At 61.9% G+C, this 17,831-nt stretch overlaps 2 protein-coding genes across 6 annotated transcripts; one reads left to right on the top strand and one right to left on the bottom strand.

The window, feature by feature from the left end:
- The first annotated feature begins 740 nt into the window (after positions 1–740).
- On the top strand, positions 741–9,647 carry RAB34 (RAB34, member RAS oncogene family). 4 transcript variants are annotated; one of them, XM_038376232.2, is made up of 11 exons: positions 741–899; positions 3,106–3,203; positions 3,740–3,831; positions 5,318–5,386; positions 6,137–6,238; positions 6,315–6,379; positions 6,675–6,726; positions 7,186–7,267; positions 7,476–7,566; positions 8,008–8,115; positions 8,559–9,647. In XM_038376232.2, the coding sequence occupies exons 2-11, from the start codon at positions 3,147–3,149 to the stop codon at positions 8,624–8,626; spliced, it is 786 nt and encodes a 261-aa protein (XP_038232160.1). In that variant the 5' UTR covers positions 741–899; positions 3,106–3,146; the 3' UTR covers positions 8,627–9,647. The 4 variants fall into 4 exon arrangements, with proteins under 4 accessions (XP_038232160.1, XP_038232162.1, XP_038232161.1 ...); XM_038376234.2 differs by having other exon boundaries at positions 744–899; positions 5,321–5,386; XM_038376233.2 differs by lacking the exon at positions 741–899 and adding an exon at positions 1,196–1,329.
- Positions 9,648–9,934: 287 nt separating this feature from the next.
- LOC119844848 (adenine phosphoribosyltransferase-like) lies at positions 9,935–15,551 on the bottom strand. 2 transcript variants are annotated; one of them, XM_038376237.2, is made up of 6 exons: positions 15,424–15,551; positions 13,883–14,040; positions 13,054–13,147; positions 12,639–12,785; positions 12,134–12,229; positions 9,935–10,273 (listed from the first exon to the last, which is right to left on the bottom strand). In XM_038376237.2, exons 1-6 carry the CDS (start codon positions 15,533–15,535, stop codon positions 10,116–10,118), a joined length of 765 nt encoding a protein of 254 aa, XP_038232165.1. In that variant the 5' UTR covers positions 15,536–15,551; the 3' UTR covers positions 9,935–10,115. The 2 variants fall into 2 exon arrangements, with proteins under 2 accessions (XP_038232165.1, XP_043355128.1); XM_043499193.1 differs by lacking the exon at positions 15,424–15,551 and adding an exon at positions 15,309–15,369.
- Positions 15,552–17,831: the final 2,280 nt, after the last annotated feature.

Here is a 17,831-nt window from a genome sequence, read left to right as displayed (position 1 = left end):
ACAGTTTAACTCTGCCAGGGTGAAATTCACCCATGTGTGGAGAGCCAGTACCAGGGCTACACTGGGCTCAAAGCCATGGTTCCACTGCCAGCCAGGTGTTCGAGAGTGCGCATGACTGGGACCAGATCTGTAAAAGAGTGCAGCGTGGTGACTCAGATGTCCCAGAGCTCACCAATGCGCCCGGCTGTTCCCGAAAACCCAGAAACTCCTCTAGGGGCCTGGCTGGAAAGTGAACTGAGCCCGCTAGCTGGATGCCAGGGATGGACAGGGCTTCGAGGGGTCCCATAGCCAGGCTCAGAGGCCTGAGCGCAGGCCTGGATGGCTGCTGCCCCGGAGAGCAGCATTGGCTCTGCGCTCCCCAAGCCACCGGCCCTGCACTAGCCTGGGAGTCTTTCCCATCCCAGGCGGGCTGTGTGGGGCAGCGCTCTCCTCCCCTTCCAGGGCTGCCTGGGGCATTGGCTTGCTAAACCCAGCGTTGTGAGTTCAATCCTTGAGGGGGCCATTTAGGGATCTGGGGCAAAAATTGGTGATTGGTCTTTGAGCAGGGGGTGGGACTAGATGACCTCCTGCGGTCCCTTCCAACCCTGGTATTCTATGATTCCTCCCTGGCCCGGGCCAGCCTGGCGCCCCCCGACCCAGCCTCCCCCCAGCTCAGCCCTGCCCTGCTCCGTTCTGCAGATCGCGGACCCCGCCGGCTCCCCGGCCACACCGGGCGGAGAACAGACGGGACTGGCGCACCGGGACGGGGGAGGGGAGAGGTCGGGCCGGATGCTCTGCGGGGGGCTCTGCCCGCCCCCGGCTCCGCTGGAGCCTCAGCCTATGAGCCATTAACCAGGAGCAGCTGTCCTGGGAAGGAGCCCAGCCGCCTCCCCGCCCCGCCGGAGCCCCACATGCGGAAGGTACGGACGGGCCGGGGCGCCCCCGCCACAACACGAGCTAGATCCAGAAATCTGCAAGTGGGGACCGGGCGGGAAGAGCCAGCCCACGGCATCCCGGGGGGACAGGGAGAGGGGGCTGCCCGGGCGCGGGGCGGCGGGGAGAGGGGACATCCCGGGGGGGGGAGGCCCGGGCCCGGGCCCGGCGGGGTATCTCTGCGTAGGGCCCGGGGTGCATTTTGTCCCACGTTGCCCGGGGGTCTCTCGCCCGGCCCCGCCCCCGCCCCCGCCCCGGCCCCTCTCCCAGTCTCTGAATGCGGAGCCCGGCCCGGCTGCTGCCGGCGCAGCCCCTGGAATTTCCGGGGATCAGGTTACCTTCCCCTCCCCCGAAATGCAGCTCATCGCCCGAGCCGCCCCCCGAGCTCCCCGCAGCCCGAAGGCGCCGCTGGTGCGGGTGAGTGTGGGGAGGGCTTCCTGGGCTGGGTGTCCGTGTCCCCCCCCCCGCGAGAGCCCCTTGGGGAGCCTTCCCCCTTGCCAGATGCATCCCTCCCACTCCCATGACAGGGCCCCAGGAGTCCCGTAGTTACTGCAGGGTCGCTGAGTTCCTGCAGGCTCTGAGACCCCTTCCCCAGCTGGGTGGCCTGCAGGACCCCCTGTGGTAGCCAGTGTAGACTAGACTGGCCCCGTAGGGGTAGGGGTAGCCCAGGCTCTGCCAAGTCATGGTGCCTAGCTCCGTCTGGCCCTGAGGACTGTGCCAGTCCAGCGGGGTCAGAGGTGGAGCCCCACAAGCCAGCTTGCCTGCAGCCCACTCAGGGAGCCAACCCCCTTCTAGCTTGTGGGGCTTCCCTGGTAAGGCCTTGGGTCAGCTGCACCTCTCTTGAGTGCGCCCCTCAACGCGGATCCGAGACCAAAAAAAGCAGCTGCTCTGATTACAACCCTGACTGGCTTCTTGGTGGCCCCAGCCAGCCATTTATCCTGGCCTCTCTCCAGGCAGCACTGCGCAACCAGGAGTGAAATAGCCAGTGATTGTCATGCTCCAGAAAGCAGACAAGAAGCGTTGGCTGGAGGGCAAACTCCCAGGATGGAGCTGCGGGATGGAGCTGCCTTGGGTGCTGTCCAACAAGCCTCGTGGTCAGCAACCCGCTGTGCTGGCCCAGGGACCCGCAGTAGCCGCAGAGCCCAGAGTAGGAGCTGTGTCCGTGGAACCAGGGCACTGGCTTTGAAGTCCTTCTCTGTACCACATGGCGCTCTGGAAAGCTGCAGCTCAGGCTGACGCCCAGATGAATCTCCCCAGGCGCCAGCCAGCTGCTGGGCCTACAGCAAACCCCAGATGTAACACAGAGTGCTAGGAAAGGCCCTTCAATACCAGAGGCACAGGCAGGAATGCAGTGTCCACGCAGAGGATCTGGGAGCCACTCCCGATATGGCCCTTTCTCACCAGCCTGATGTCTCACTGTGGCTCCTTAGGTCAGCCAGGACCCCCCTGGAAGATTTTCTTTAATAGAGCCTTGGCATAGGCCAGGCTCCCTGCCCTGCCCCAGCCTCTCCCTGCCCTTCCGGCCCAAGTTCTGATAAAGAGATGGCCCCTCTAGGAGCGCAGCTGTCACCTGCCACTGCCTTGGGCATTTTCTTCCCCCCCGGCGGACATCCCCGTAGCCTGGCACAGATCGGCTGGGACTGGCCAGTGCTGCCTAGTGACCCCCAGACACACCGTGGTGCTCTAGGGTCTCCAAACTAATAGCAAAGAAACCCATGGCTCTCAGAGCGGCAGCCCAGGCCCAGGGCTTCCATTTCTTATAAATGCAGGGTGGCCAGCGTGCTGCTGGAGACCATGTGCGAGTCATGGAACTGGGCCATGCAGCCTGCAGCCATGTGCATTGCACCAGGGATCCCCAAGTGCCACGCTGCTCTCCATTGCTCCCCCTCTGCAGGAAATAGAAAGGCAGCTGTGATCTGCTCCACTTTGTGCTGCGCTTCTGGCAAGTTGGCTGTGTTTGGGTGAAGGTCGGGCTGCCCTGAATGTGTTGGCTCTGCCCATGGCGAGCAGAAGGGCCAGAATGCCAGCCCCAGCAGAGCCAGGCTTGGGGGACTTGCTGTGCGCCGCAAAGCAGAGAGTTCAGCTCCCCTCGCCCCCCCCACCCCCTGTTGTGCTGTAATCCTGCAGGACATGCTTCAAATCTGTAGTCAGCCAAGGGGGAGGAAACCTCCCTCAAACCTTCTGCCCCACTAGGTTTGGGTGCCTGGGTTCTCCCCAGCCAAGTTGGGCTCCAAATGATGAGCGTGCTAGCACCAGTCCGGAGGGACCGGATCATCGCAGAGCTGCCTCAGGTAAGCATGGCAGTGCTCCAGGCAGGCCCTTGCAGTGGGTCAGGGGGAGGGTGATGGATACCCACGGGGGCCCAAGGGAAGAAGAGTATCAGAGCTGGGGAAGGAGCCAAGCTCTCCTGGTTCTGCTGCACCCTGCACCCCAGTTGCACCTGTGCAGCACTAAAGCTGGGGGGATTGTTGGGGGTGTTGAGTGGATTCTCCCTGGCTTGGCCTCGGTCTGGCTGTTATGGTGCTCCCGAGAGGCTGCTGGCATTTCCTCTGCCAGCTCCCCACTCCTCCCCATCAGCTGGGACTGCTCTGTGGGTGGTCCCTGCCTCAGGCCATCCGTCCCTTCAGCAAGCTGAGCTAAGGAGAGTCACAGCGTGCCCTGGTTTCTCTGTTGGACCCCTGCGCTGGGCGTGTGTGGCTGGCCGCTCCAGTCGGGCTCCAGGACATTCCCCCTTGGGCTGTCTTTGGGGGAGGCGTTAGTGGGCACTGCCGACTCCCTGGCTCGTTTCCCAGGAGCTGCCAGCTCACTGTCTGTGCTCCCATTTCAGTGTTTTCACAAAGAGGCTGCCCTCCATTCGCGCTCCAGCTTTCATCCCCAAGTAACCGGTGCCTGCCAGGAGCAGCGAACGGGGACAGTGGGGTAAGCCGTGCTGGGCCGTGGGGCACACAGAACCCTCACCCCGGAGAACTCCCACCTCCCACGGGAAGGAACAGAGCTCTTTAAGGAGCAAGGGGGAGGCAGAAATGAGCTCCTAGCAGGTAGCAGCATGCCCTGGATCCCGGGGACACTGGTTCCAGGAGCTCATCACGACTGCCCTGAGCCAGCACAGGCCTGAGCCCTGTTTGCTGCCGGTGGCAGCCCTGCACTGGGGGAGTTTTCTGAATGGAACAGAACCGAACCAGGCTGCTTTGGCTTTTCCCAGCAGCCGGGGAGGGCTGAGCAGTGTCTCTTTAAGAGCCCTGCGTGCTGGAGCATGGCTGTGGCTTACTCACGTTGCAGGAATTTGCTGGGGAGGGAGGGGAGAGGAGGTGGGGGACCTGCCTTGGACTGAGACTCCAAGTGACTCAGGGAAGCACTCTCTGCTGGGCCTGATTCCCAGAGCAGCGAGGCAGAGGGAGCTCAGTGCATCCTTACCTCCTTCTGGCTCAGCAGCAGAGGGTAACCCCAGCCCTGGCCCAGCTCAGAGCTGCATGCTGGGAGGGAGCAGGAAGGCCTGTGCCCAAGCACGTGGCAGTGAGCAGCTGGGAGGAGGGGCCCAGAGCAGAGCAGCTGCCTTGCCTGTAATTTGGACTTGCTGCTCGAGGTGACCCGGGGTCTCAGTGGGCAACTGGGGAGATGCCGTGCAATGGCTCCCCAGCACAGTGGTCAGTGCAACCGGCACCAGTCTGAGCCTGAGGGCTAATTGCCCTGCCAGCTCTCAAGCATTGTGGTGCTGATCCCAACTCTGTGACCAGGGACTGCTGCCCCAGGACTTGACTCGGAGTCTCCCTAAAGTCCCCTTGCAAAGTGCACAGCCTGCCTTGCCCAGCCTGCCTTGCAGTGGGCAAGAGGGTCTGGAGCCTGGAAAGCCTGCCTGCAGTTCATCCAGCACTGTCTGGCCTTCCTGTTGGATGGACAGTCTGTGGGAAGCTGCTGCCGGGCCTGATGCCCAGATCTGTAAAAGCAAAGGGGCTAGGAGCAGCGGAGTGGGGTGAATTGGGGCAGAGCAGCAGGGTGGGGTGCATTGAGGGAAAGGTGAGGTTCAGTTTTCTCAGCAGGCTGCATTTGACAAACACCTGGAGGAGGCTAATTGCCTGGACTCGTTAGCTTCCTGAGCAGATGGAGGAGCCTGCCTGGGTGTCTGAGGTTACCAGGAGATAGCTGCTCCGGCGATTACTAATTACCCCAATGGAAGCTGGCATGCACTGGAAACCGGCAGGGAGCCCTGGGAGCACCAGCCCAGCATGACGGGAAGTGCAAGTCATTGGAGACACCAAACTGTCCCATGGGCCCTGGGGGCGGAGGCTGCTGGCCTGGCCCCCAGGCAGACTAAGCTGTGGGAGCTGGCATTGCCTGGTGCAGTGAGCCGGGGCCCGTCCTGGGTGGGGGACGGGAGCTCACAGCTGACGTGCCCGGCTCTCCCCAGCAGGTTTAAGATCTCCAAGATCATCGTGGTGGGAGACCTGTCAGTGGGCAAGACCTGCTTAATCAACCGGTAGGTGGGGCTAACTGGGGGTGGGCAGGACTGCACTACCAGGGCCCCAGGAAAGGGCCCTCTCTGGGAGGGGGGAAGCACAATTTATTATCTCAGGGCTAGGCCCCACTGTGCAGGGCACTGCACAGACACATAGGAGATGCGGTCCCTGCTCTCTGGGGCTATGGGAAGTCACCCAGTGGCCAAGACTGTTCCAGATGCCTGATCCCCAGGCTGGCCCCCCAGCCCCTGAGTTGGTGCTATGGGGTGGCCCCACTTCCCCTTTGCTCCTGGCGCTGCTTCGGGGGGATTTTTGGGGAGGTTTGGCTGGGAACGTGTCAACTTGTCCAAGCTTGGCTGTGTTCCAGAGCAGGGTCAGGGTCTGGCCCCCGGGGCTCTGTGCTTGTCAGATCCGTAGAGCTCGGGCAGTTTACTGCTTGAATGGGAGATGTCTCAGGAGAGTCCAGGTGAGTCAGCTGAGCAGTTTTCCCTCTGTCAGTACAGAACTAATATCCCATCATGGGCTACTCGGGGCACTGGCTCCCCGAATCCTCCCTCTGCATTTAGCTAGACACAGACTGTTCCTTCACTTCCTCTCCCAAACTGGTATCTCACTGCAGTATCCGGCTGCTGTGTCCCACCTAAGACGGGGTTGCATTCAGTGGCGGATGCCTGGCTCCCTGGCAGGAAGCCCCAGGGGGCCAGCCCTTTGTAGCAGGAGGGGCTGTGTATGCTGAACCCCCATCTCCACTGACTGGGTCTCCCCCGCAGGTTCTGCAAGGACACATTCGATAAGAACTACAAGGCGACCATCGGGGTGGACTTTGAGATGGAGCGCTTTGAGGTGCTTGGCGTCCCCTTCAGCTTACAGCTGTGAGTACCGGCTCATCCCAGCCCGCTCGGCCCTCCTGCCACAGCCACAGCTAACCCGCTGCCCCCTCTCGCCCAGGTGGGACACGGCTGGCCAGGAGAGGTTCAAGTGCATCGCATCCACCTATTACCGCGGAGCACAAGGTAAGGTGCCAGGGTCCAGGAGTGTGCAGGGCTCTGAGAGCCAGGGGCTTGTATCCCGGTCCTAACGAGCAGCCTGCCGCGACAAACGCCACCCTGCCGGCAACCCTACTGCAACACACACGCAGCCCTTCCATAACAATCTGGCACCCGCAGGCCCAGTGCTAACTATCGGCCCTACATCAAGCACAGCTGGTGCTCTCAATACCAAGCGCATGGGGTTTGTGGGGTCCCTCTCAGCCCTGTATTGGTCTCCCCCAGGCCCTCTCTTTCTCACCTCCTCTCGCTCTCTCCCCAGCGATAGTGATTGTGTTCGATGTGAACGACGTGGCATCTCTAGCGCACACCAGGTACGGTAATGCCGCCTCTGTGGGCGAAGGGATTCTTCTTGCAGGGAGCGGGGTTGGCTGCTGGGGGGAGGGGTGGTGGCAGGATGGCAGCCAAGGGGGCCAGGGCGGAGGGGAGGAAGGATGACAGCCGGCAGAGCCAGAGGGCAGGGTGGGGAGTGGGGTTTGTAACTAACAAATGGGGATTTCTAGAGGTCTGCGTGGGGGAGGCACAGGGGGGCTGGGGCTTGGGGTGGGGGATTCGAGGCATGAGGGGACCAGACTGTAGGTCAAGTGGTGGGGGTTGGGTGCAGGCTCTGGGCCATGCGGGGCCTGAAGGTGGGGGACCGGGGGGAGGGCTGGGCCGGGGGGCTGTTTGCTGCCGTCTCTGGAGCTGGGCTGAGTGGGCATCTGGCTCTGTGGAAGTCTCATAGGCCAGGGCCTCGCCTGCCTCCCCGGCTAATGGCCTCTCTCGCCCTTCAGGCAGTGGCTGGCTGACGCCCTGAAGGAGAACGACCCCTCCAACGTGATCCTCTTCCTGGTGGGCTCGAAGAAGGATCTGAGCGTGAGTGTGGGAAGAGCCTGGGGCCACCCCTCATTGCCCTGGGGGGCTCGACTTGGCAAACTCCCCAGGACAGAGCCCTGGGGTCAGTCTAGGCCATGGAGCTGCCTTCCATCCCCGTCTGTCTCAGCCAGCCCCCAGGAGCCATTCCCCCAGCACCCCATGGGCCCCTCCCAGGGCTCAGGCGGTGACCTCCCGTCTCCTCCCGCAGCCGCCTGCGCAGTACAGCCTCATCGAGAGAGATGCCATCAAGGTGGCCAAGGAGATGCATGCAGAGTACTGGGCTGTCTCCTCGCTCACTGGTGAGTGCCCTGGCCCTGGCTCCCACGGGGCAGGCTGTGATGGGCGGGAGTCAGAGGGGAGAGGTGCCCCCAGCTGCTGCCTCTCTGCCTCCTAGCTCCTAGAGCTCCCAAATCAGTGTGTAATTAACAAGGCTGAAGCATAGCCCAGGATTCCCACCTGGCAGCACTGTTGAGGGGTCTGATCACCCTTCCCCCCTACCCCTCCCCAGCTGTGCATTCCTGCCCCCAGGCCTCCCCTCAGCACACTTGTGCCTGTGCCAGCCTCAGACACTGATCGCCCTCTGCCCCGCTGTGAGCATCTCCCCGGTGTGGCTCACTGCTGGCTGGCTGTGCCCAAGCAGCTGCTCCCGGCCCGGTGTACCCCAGAGTACGGTCCCAGCACTGGCACACCCTTGGGGCTGGGAGCCAGGGACGGAGGGTCACTGTCTGCTCTCTGGGCAGGGGAGAACGTGAGGGAATTTTTCTTCCGCGTGGCCTCGCTGACCTTCGAGAGCAGCGTGCTGGCCGAGCTGGAGAAGAGCAGCGCCAGGAAGATCGGGGACGTCGTGCGTGAGTATCCTCCTCATGGCCGCCAGGATCCAAGCCAGCGCCACCACTATACTGTGATCTGACGCCCAGGGGGATCTAGCACTGGGCTGGCTCCGCTGGGTAACCACAGAGCTGGGGAGGGGCAGGGCTCTTCCCCCAAGCCCTGCAACCCGCCTGGCACTGCCCTAGGGGGACCCTCTGGCTCTGGGGGAGAGAGAGCAGCCCTGGCCTCTCTGCTGAGCTGCAGCAAGGGCCAGTGGATCCTCCCCTAGGCCTGAGCAGAGAGCTGCAGCCAGCTTCCCACGGGAGCCCTGAGTGGGCAGCTGGGAACAGCATGGTGGCACTCCCGACCCTGGCAGGCTTGGAGCTGGCAGCCCATGAAAAGGGCTCTGTGGACACTGGAGGGGGCTGGGGCAGGGGCGCTCACTGTACTTCCCGGGATCCCCCGTGTGCTGCTTTCCTAGGGATTCACAGCACTGACAGCGACCTGTACCTGACGGCACAGAGGGGGAAATCCAAGTGCTGCCGCTGATGGGGGACGCCAGCCCTGCCCCGCTGTTTGCACTGAACTCTCTTCGCTACCAAAGAGCTGCTGGCAGATCCCAGCCATGGGCCTGTGGGGGCTGGTGCTGGCTCAGTGACGATACCTCCCCCAGCTCAGCTCCTGTCCCCACCTCTCCCCTGCTCAACCAGAACTAGTCCTTCCCTCTGTCCCTAGTGCAGGGGCAGCCCGGAGTGGGGCTGGGCAGCTGGGGACCATGGCCTGGCTCCGGCTCCTGGCGCTGGGATGAAGCGTGGGCAGCAGCCAGGCGTTTGACCGCTCCTTGCCCTAACCTACCCTGGGGGCAATGGAGGCAGCTGAGCATCCCTCTGTTCTGTGTCCTGCAGTGTCCCCTCCTAGCTGGGACAGGAATCCCCCCTCCCTTCCTTGTGGGCTAGGGCAGAGCGTGGTCTCTGCATGCCCCTTCCCTGGCCCCAGGGCTGGTGCTGGCTGGGCAGGGCACTGCCCTGGTTTCATCCCTGTGGGTTAATGCTGCCAGGAGCCTGCGGGGCTGACTCTGGCCAGCCGCGGAGCCAGGCAGCGTCCTGCCCACCTACTGCAACAAGAGCCGGGAGGCAGATGGAGCAGCAGCCTGGGACTTGCCCCGCTTCCGTCCCCAGAGACCCTGCTGCCTGCAGGGAAAGGGAAGAGACTGCACAAGCTCCTTAACTATGCAAATCAGTGTGTAATTAGCAAGGGGAGAGGTCTCCTGGCGCTGACGCTATGTAATAAACCCTGATTTCTATGCTTTTTTAAAAAAAAGAAAATACCCAGTGATGGAGGGGACCAGATTTCCTCTGGGAGCAAGGGGCCCGAAGCGTTCTGTGATGCCTCGGCAGGGTGGGAGCCACTCAGGGAGGGCCCGTGAGACTTTCCCGGTCTGAGGGGCATTAGAACAAGGAGGAAGCAGCTCGGGGTTGCAGCCCCCGCCCCCTCTGCACACTGACCGCACAGCCAGAGAGAGGAGCAGCATGCCGGATTTCAGACAGACGCTGGGGGGCACTGCCAGCAGGGAGCTGGGCCGTGCCCAGACAAAGATTTCCTTCTGCTCTCCGGGAGGAACAAACTTCAGGGAGGCCACCCAGGGCTCCCCAGCTCGTGCTCCCAGCAGCAGCTGGGTGGGGGTGGCGGCAGAGGTGTGCCAGCGTCCAGGCAGATCAAGGGGATTACAGTGGGGCAGATTTGATACACGGCAGCAAGGGGTGAGATTGCTCCCCAGAGGCAGAGGCGCAGCTGGTGTTTGAACACTGTCCCTGCCTGCATGATGCAGCTATGCTGGAGGGCGCAGTAGGGCATCTGTGATTAGTAAGGGTTACATTAGTTAATTGGATTAGACTGGGGTAGGGGAGGGGAAGCTGTTCTTCTTCTGTGACCCCTCCCTTCCGGCCTCTGGGAGCAGGGACAACCCCACGGGCCATGGAGCAGGTGGCCCCGGGCACCTTGGTGCAAGGCTCGGCTGCAGAGCAGGAGATCCCATTAATTATGCCTGGCCAGGCGTGGCCCCAAAGGCCTGGAAGGACTCCAGCTGGTGCCTGTTGAACTGGGGCATCAGGTGTTGGGGGACACACTGCGAACACTTGTAATGCTCCTGGATCCACTTGCCACCATCACTGTCCTCGATGCAGATGGCAGCGATGCCTGCACAACATGGAGCAGAGTGGGAGGGGTTACGGTGGGGGCCCGGAGAACAAGAGACCACTGATCTCAGTGCTGGCTGAGCTGGGCAGTGCCCTAGGGAGGGGCCATGGCGGGAAGGCTGCATTGCTGCCTGCAGAGCAGCATCCATGCTTCCCATGCCAGTCGCTGTGGGGGGTGCTACCCTCTGCTGGGCACTGTCAAGGACAGGCAGCAGCCCGCACAGGGCAAGAACTAACCAGTGCCATCAAGGACGCCCACCTCTGCCCTCGCCCCAGGGGACAGCCCCGGCCCAACACTGCATGGGTGACCAGGTGCGTTTTGGGGGAATTCACCTTGCTCAGGAACCTCTGGCTGGGGACAGGCCTGATCCTGTCTGGCAAATCCTACTGTCTCCTGCCCAGTCAGGCCTGCGGAGCCTGGGGCGACACAACACTAGGCAACACCCGGCTCCCTGAGGTCACAACGCTGCCTCACATGAGGGGATAGCACTCCACCAGCAAAGGGGGGTTTCAGGCCAAACTGGGGAGGGGAGAGACTGTGCCCCCCGACATCCTACCAGGACTCCAGACAGTCATACCTGTCCATTTCCCATAATAAGGAGCACTTAAGTGGAGCTGCTCCTTCCCTTGGAGCAGGAGCATCATAGGGCCATCAACCTGGAGCACCCCCTAGTGGCCTGCTGTAGTTCTGCTATTGCATTTATGCCTCAGTTTCCCCTAAGGGGCTTCAGTAAATCCAATGAGGCTTCTATATATTGAACAGCACCCCTTCAGGGGTGTGATTATTTAACCTTCAGGTGGAATAATGTGCAACTAGGCCTCCCTCAGTGCCTCCAGCTGGGGTGGGGGGTAGGGGAAAGAGATATCTTAGTCCATCAGCCTCACTTATGTCCATCCAGATCCCTTCCTAGCAAGGCCCTCGTGACCCAGAACCCTCTTCTGGAGCCAGGGTTTGTCACCAGTTAGGGGAAGGGTCCCCACAGGGGACAAACCGCAATGATCCTGCCTTGAGGCAGTAATTCCTCTGCTCTGGAGCTTCTTCTGCTACTGGCCGAAGTCCTTCCATGGGCCAGGTTCTGTTGAGCCGTGGCATTCATAGCACCTCCCTTGCAGAGCCTCTCCCACTCAGGATCACACTTCCTCAGTTTCTCTTCTTGGTGAACCCCATTACCAGCTTCCTCCTGAAGCCCTCCCGGTGGGAGCTCTCTTATTCTGGGAACTGGGCCTCTCTCCTATGTCCCATATTGGCCAGAGCTTCCTTTTTAGCTTGCCCAGGGTTTTCCCTTCCTAATTAATGGCCTCCCAGCGACTCCAGGAGTTCCCTAGTCCCAGATGAACCTGAGCTGCCTTCTTCCCCCGTGAGGAGCCTGTCAGAGGCAGGCAGCCTTGACTCCTTCAGAGAGCCAGCTACCCTCTGAGGGGGACCTGTGCCCTTCCCAAGGCTGTCCCACCCAGGTGGGTGCCCCTGCAGCACTGTGGGGATCTCCAGGCATGACCTCTACACCCACTCCACTGTGTGAACCCAACTGAGGGGTTTAATGGCACACCGGCTGGCCCAGCAAATGGGCCAGTGCTGGGGAAGTTTCAGTTGTGAGAAGGTTTCTGATTTTTCGTCCCCAACCCAGAGATTTAAAACATTGCAGTCAAACATTCTGCAGTTTGGGTTGGAAACTTTTCAAGGAAAATTTGGTTCAGGAAAAACCTGAGAATCTTCAACATTTTCCCATGCCAGCGATCACCGTTGTCCAGGTGGTCTCCGTTTCCTGCCCCTCCAGGCTGGAGCGAGGCAAAGCTCTGGGCCAGCCACCACAGGGGAGATCGCAGCCCTTTGGCCAGCCCCATGCCTCATGCTGCCCCCTACCTGCAATCACTCCCCCTTGTTGCTCCACCAGCTGGATGGCAGCGCGCATGGTTCCCCCCGTTTCAATCCACTGATCCACCAGTAAGACACGCAGACCTGGGGTGCAAGGACTCAGTTAGGTGGGCTTCTTCCCACAGCCCCCTCCCGCTGCTGTCGCCGTGATGCTGTTACCACCCGTCAATCCTTCCTGGCACTGCAGCCTGGCAGGCAGGCTCGGGCTGGGGCAGAGCCCTCAGACAGGCAGGCTGTGGCCCAGGGCACGTGCTGTAACGGTGCCTGTAGGATGCCAGGGAGGTGCTCTGCTGCTCCTTGGGAGCTCTGCCACAGAGCTGGGCACCTGGAGGTGAGGCGTAGCTGAGGTGCTGGGCCCATGGTTAGGTGAGTTCGAGGGGAGGCGAGGGGAGGGCCCTTCCCACAGGACAGAAGATGGGTGGCAGCACCCCAAGGGCAGTGAGCCAGGCACAAGAGCCCAGGAGCTGCTGGCTGTGCCTGCCACAGCTCTCACCTGGCTGGATGGTGTCCGTCCTCATCTCCAGCAGCTTCTGGCGGGCAGTGTAGTCAGTGTAGGGCTGAGTGCAGGTCTCCACGCAGAGGTGCCCGGCTTTGCGGATGGCCAAGAAGCCTTTCTGCAGGGTGTTGGCTATGGCAGCGCCTGGCATGAGAAGGAGGAGTGAGCAGGCACCAATGCCCTGGGAGATGGGGCACAGCCCTGCAGGGACAGAGCCCAGGGGTTGCAATTTTGCTTGTAACCAGCTAGCACAGGGAAAAGACTCTGCCCTGAGCACCACAGCAAGGAGAGGGCAGTCCAGAGCCCAGGTTAACCCTTTGTTCACTGGAGGTCAGGTGGTGCCCTCACCCCAGCACACACTCCCATCCCTAGCCCTGAGGTAGGAGACACCCGGGAGCGGACAGGGGCTTACCTAAGATGAAGCCCATGGCATCAATTCCAGCGACCAGGTCGATGGGGTCTTCGCAGAAGGGCTGGAGTAGGTCTGCAATGCAGTCCTGCAGGCCCTGGGGAGACGGCAGAGCTGCTGAGGGTGCCGCGGGCTGGTGAGTGCTGCCACCCGCCTGCCCAGTCTGGAGCAGAGATGCCTGTGCTAACTGGCTGGTGCTCACTTCATCTCCAGGAGGTTGGGCATGTACCCAGGCCCTCCGAAGGGAGCCCGCAGGCCTCTGCAGTGGCACTGGAGGTCTTCAGGCAGTATGTGGTGGAGCAGCAGGGCCAGGAGAGCCAGGCGCCTGGCTCCATGCTTCCCCTCCTGCTCCGCTCCATGGGAGCCAGGCTGCCAGGCAGTTCCCAGGTACTGCCTGCATCCCCCTAACTGGGCTCAGAGCCAGCAGGTGCCCGGCCAGCGATGTCCCTGGGAGCAGGATCAGCAAGACAGAGCCCTTGGCTTCTTTCTGTGCCCAGATGACTGAGTCTGCAGCCCAGTGCTGTCGCAGGCCCCCAGCCCAGATCTGCATGCCCAGGACTCGGGGCCCATCCTCCCCTTCACTAACCCACCAGCCCAGCACCACGGGACACCTGGCAGAGACTGGTGCCACAGCAGGCCCTGCTCACTTGCCTGGGCAGCTGTGCCCATCATCACAGGGCTGGGGCACGGCTAGCTAGGGCGGGTGACCCTCCTGGCAGGTCCCTTTAACCCTTTCCCCTCCGCTACACACTAATGGACACCCCTGGGCCCAGCAACCCTGTAGCTAGACTGCCTGCCACGTGCAGCCCCCTGATTGGGGCGGGGGGCGTACCTGCCGGTGACAATACAGCCTGGAGGGGTCGAGCCAAGGATAATTGGGGCCCTTGATATTCGGGGCTATGAGCGCTAAATACCATCCCGGCTCTCGGCTGGTGGGAACAGGCCACAGGTCCATGAGCACAGGGCAGCGCAGGGCCTCGCTGGAACCAGCTGCACAGGAAGAAGAGTCAGGCCTAAATGCGCTGGCACGGCTGGCACGGTGCCCGCAGGGAGGGATGCTCAGTGGGCACCTTACCCACCTCCTGCCCCCCAGCACAGCCGCCCATCATGGCAGCAGAGAGCAGGCACATCCGCAGCTCTGCTCCTCATGGCCCCCTGCTGCAGGAGCCCACCCCGACCCCCTGGGGCAAGGCCTGCGGCTCACAGGCGGCTCAGGAACCACAAAGCAGCCTGTGGCCCCCAGGAAAGGAGCGGGGAGGAGCTGAGTCAGGGCCAAGCTGGCTTCTCACGGGAAGCACCTGCCAGGCCCTCACTTCTGGAGCAGAGTCCAGCCACCCAACTGCTCTATTTGCCAGCGGGGCTGCTCTCTGAGCCACTCGAAACGAGCAAAGCCTGGACAACCCAGCATCCTGGGGCCAGAGTCCTAGGTGCTGTAGGTGGGCTCAGTGCTCCAGGGTCTGAAATAAACAAGCCCATGGTCAGGGGCTACCCTACAAAAACAGCCCAACACCAACCAGTGCCCGTAGAAAACCCTACAAAAACAGCCCAACACCAACCAGTGCCCATAGACAACCCTACAAAAACAGCCCAACACCAACCAGTGCCCGTAGACAACCCTACAAAAACAGCCCAACACCAACCAGTGCCCATAGACAACCCTACAAAAACAGCCCAACACCAACCAGTGCCCGTAGACAACCCTACAAAAACAGCCCAACACCAACCAGTGCCTGTAGACAACCCTACAAAAACAGCCCAACACCAACCAGTGCCTGTAGACAACCCTACAAAAACAACCCAACGCCAACTAGTGCCTGTAGACCCTACAAAAACAAAGCAACGCCAACCAGTGCCCATAGACAATCCTACAAAAACAACCCAACACCAACCAGTGCCCGTAAACAACCCTACAAAAACAAACCAACACCAACCAGTGTTCATAAACAACCCTACAAAAACAAAGCAACACCGCCTGCTGCTTGTAAACAAGCCTACAAAAACAAACTTGCATGCTGCAGTGCACACAAAATTCAGCAAGGCAACAGCTTTCATTGTCAAGTTTCCTAGTGGTTAGTACAAGCGAGGAGAAGGCTGGGAGGGGCCTGGCCTCCCAGTAAACCCCCCAGCCCCTTGGCATCCACGCAGCACTGCTGAGTCCCTGGAGACCAGTCGGGATTATGTTGTGCCTGTTGCTCCATGGGCCCCGGCTGTGCCAGCCCGTAGCTCCTTCAGCCTGAGCCCCGGTGCGTTTCACACACCTTTCTGCCCTGTACCCCTCGCTTTCTGTGTGCTGCTGCAGCTCATTCCCACTAACACGCCCCAAGCAGGAGCCCTTTAAATGCCCCTGAGCGGGGGGCCACACTGGCTCAGTACCTGCAGGAGGGTCTCTGCCGTGGAGCCCTTGTCCCAGCACTTCAGAGCCTGGGAGGGCTGGCAGCAGGCAGGCCTCGCCCATGTCCCTGGGAGCCAAAGTGCAATTGGACATGGACGAAGCTCCCGTCACAAACAACAACAGCTGGGGAAAGCTCAGGCTGGGGCCAAGGGCTGGTGAGCTCAGAGAGAGTTATTCACCATTCAGTCTCTGGGCAAGCCCCTAAGGACACGGCCTGGGGGGAGGGACGGGAGGGAGAGGACGCCAAAGGGAGGGAGAGGCAGGGGACGCACGAGCCTTTGGAGCCTCAATGGGAGAATGCTGCGTGAGTGGCCCGGGTGCCCAGTGCAAAGCCCAGCATCCCCGGGGCCTGAGACCTGTTCACACAGGGCCTGTCCGTCCTGCAGTCAAGCAGAACGACCGCAGCACGTCGCCAGACCCCAGCGGGTGTCAAAGCGAGCTGGGTAACCACAGCAGTGTAGCTACGTCAGGCAACGCAGGGGCTCGCCCCGGGGGTAGCGCCCAGGCTCCCAGGTGGGTGAGGCCGGCCCATACACCCCTGTGCTGCACTGACTCCCTGCTGCTGTTCCTCAGGCAGATCTGTTCCCGCACAGTGTGTCTGCACATGGGGCAATCCCAGCTCCCGACTGTGGTGGAGACAGACCCTGTGACCTGGAGTCCAGCAGCTGCGGGGACCACGACTGCCCGACTGCAAAGGCAGCTGGTTTCCAGCTCAGGCCTGAGTGGTGTACTCACTGGGCCCTCCGGGGCTCCGCCATGCTGCACACGGCTTCTCCTCTGCTGTGGCGAGATCTTCCCCCAGTCTGTCCCCCAGCCTCCCGCACCCGCATGCTGGAGCAGGCCCCGGGGACTCAGCAGAGGGAGCAGGGAGCCTCCCTAGTGACCCTGCAGGGTGGAGAGATCCCTAGAGCCCTGGTATTGCTGCCTAGGGAAGGGGATCCCAGCGAAGCTCCTTATCAGCATCCTGACCACTCCCTCCCCCAGCAATACTGAGCCACGGAGCCCCCTGCCAGCACTGCTTGGGCCAAGGCCTCCTGAGAGCCAGGGCAATGAATAGCCCCTGGGGCTCTCTCGTGCCAGGCCCCAGGGCAGAGCCCAGAGCAGGAGCCTTGGGAGCATGGGATGGCACCAAGCCAAGCCAGCACCGAGAAGGAGTATCTGGGTCCCACGGCCGGCTCCTGGGTGACCTTTTGCCCAACACAGTCCTGCCCTGGTTGGGGAGCAGCCTCCCCGTGCTGGGCCACCCGGTTCCACACCCTCCATTGGCACTGCCCCCTGGGCTACGTGCCCACCATCTGACCCCTCCTGGGGCCTTTGCTTTGCCCCAGAGGTGATCCCCGAACAAGGCCAGGTCTCCTAGCCCTGTGGAAGGGGCAGGGGGCCACACTGCTGCTTTCTTGCTCTGCTGGGCCCATGTTTGCACAAGAAGAACCTTATCCCAAGTGCTAATTCATTCTCCAGAGACCCTATCCCTCATGCACAAGGACATCGTTGCCGCTCGCTTGGGGGCCGGGGGCCTGGCAGCATAAGGCACTATCGGCCCAGGCCCTCCCCCACACCTCTCTCCCCGGGGTGGGGGAAGCAGGGAGGGACTCCCTGGGTTAGCAGAAGGCACGGCCTGTTGCTCACGCCCCCGGGCGCTCTCCCTCCCGTGCCCCCTGCAGGGCTGGCTCACACGGTGCCTTCACCTGCAGTTTCACTGGAACAAATGTGGAGAGAACCCCATTGCCTATGGGGCGGGCCTGGGTGTCAGCTGGGGGCACAGAGTCCAGGGTCCCTCTTCCCCTGCCCTGCAGGGCCTGTCTGGTGGGGAGCAGGTGCCTGCACTGGCAGGGCTCTGCTGCCTGAGCAACAAGGTTTGTGCGACGGTCAGTCCCCCCATCCCTTTACGGGGTCCCCCATCGAACGGTGACCCGGACATGGAGCCCCTGGGCAGAAACTAGAGACTGGGCAGCAATAGAGCGGGGTCCCTTATAGCCACACAGGGCTCACAGGCTCCGTGCCCCCTCTGTGGCCACCAAGGGGAGCAGTGGGTAAGCAGGTGAGGACGGGTCTCGCGACTGGGGATGCCAGCACTCAGCTGGCACCTGGTGCCCGGAAAGCCCAGCATCCTCTCTGCTGCTGCACTGGGGCTGGTGTCCGGGTCGCGGTCTGTGCTGGGGCTCGGGGAGATGGGCAGGGAGCATGCAGGCTCCCCAGAGCTGAGCCCAGAGGCAGGTGATGTTCAAAACCAGAGAGCGAAGGGGAAATGAGTTATCCACTCATCTTCCTGGCATCAAACGGGCTGGTTACAGGCTGCACCCAAGTCAGACCCTGCCCTCTACCCCCCATCATGGCAGCCGAGACATCTGGCCCCACCCCAGCCTGCATCACAGACACAGCCTTGTGG

Source organism: Dermochelys coriacea, chromosome 17 (genome assembly GCF_009764565.3).
Source record: "Dermochelys coriacea isolate rDerCor1 chromosome 17, rDerCor1.pri.v4, whole genome shotgun sequence".
Classification (NCBI taxonomy): Eukaryota; Metazoa; Chordata; order Testudines; family Dermochelyidae; genus Dermochelys; species Dermochelys coriacea.
The sequence above is the reverse complement of the archived record's forward strand: the minus strand, read 5'-3'. Positions and strand labels throughout refer to the sequence as shown.

What these genes read in the sequence shown, in the direction of transcription:
- RAB34 (XM_038376232.2), top strand. Translation starts at nt 3,147, where the DNA reads ATGATGAGCGTGCTAGCACCAGTCCGGAGGGACCGGATCATCGCAGAG. An exon ending in AAGACCTGCTTAATCAACCG is followed by an intron (nt 5,387 to 6,136) that starts GTAGGTGGGGCT and finishes TCTCCCCCGCAG; the next exon opens with GTTCTGCAAGGACACATTCG. An exon ending in GAAGATCGGGGACGTCGTGC is followed by an intron (nt 8,116 to 8,558) that starts GTGAGTATCCTC and finishes CTGCTTTCCTAG; the next exon opens with GGATTCACAGCACTGACAGC.
- LOC119844848 (XM_038376237.2), bottom strand. Translation starts at nt 15,535, where the DNA reads ATGTCCAATTGCACTTTGGCTCCCAGGGACATGGGCGAGGCCTGCCTG. An exon ending in GGCTGTATTGTCACCGGCAG is followed by an intron (nt 13,148 to 13,882) that starts GTACGCCCCCCG and finishes CCGTCTCCCCAG; the next exon opens with GGCCTGCAGGACTGCATTGC. An exon ending in ACAAGGGGGAGTGATTGCAG is followed by an intron (nt 10,274 to 12,133) that starts GTAGGGGGCAGC and finishes CATGTTGTGCAG; the next exon opens with GCATCGCTGCCATCTGCATC.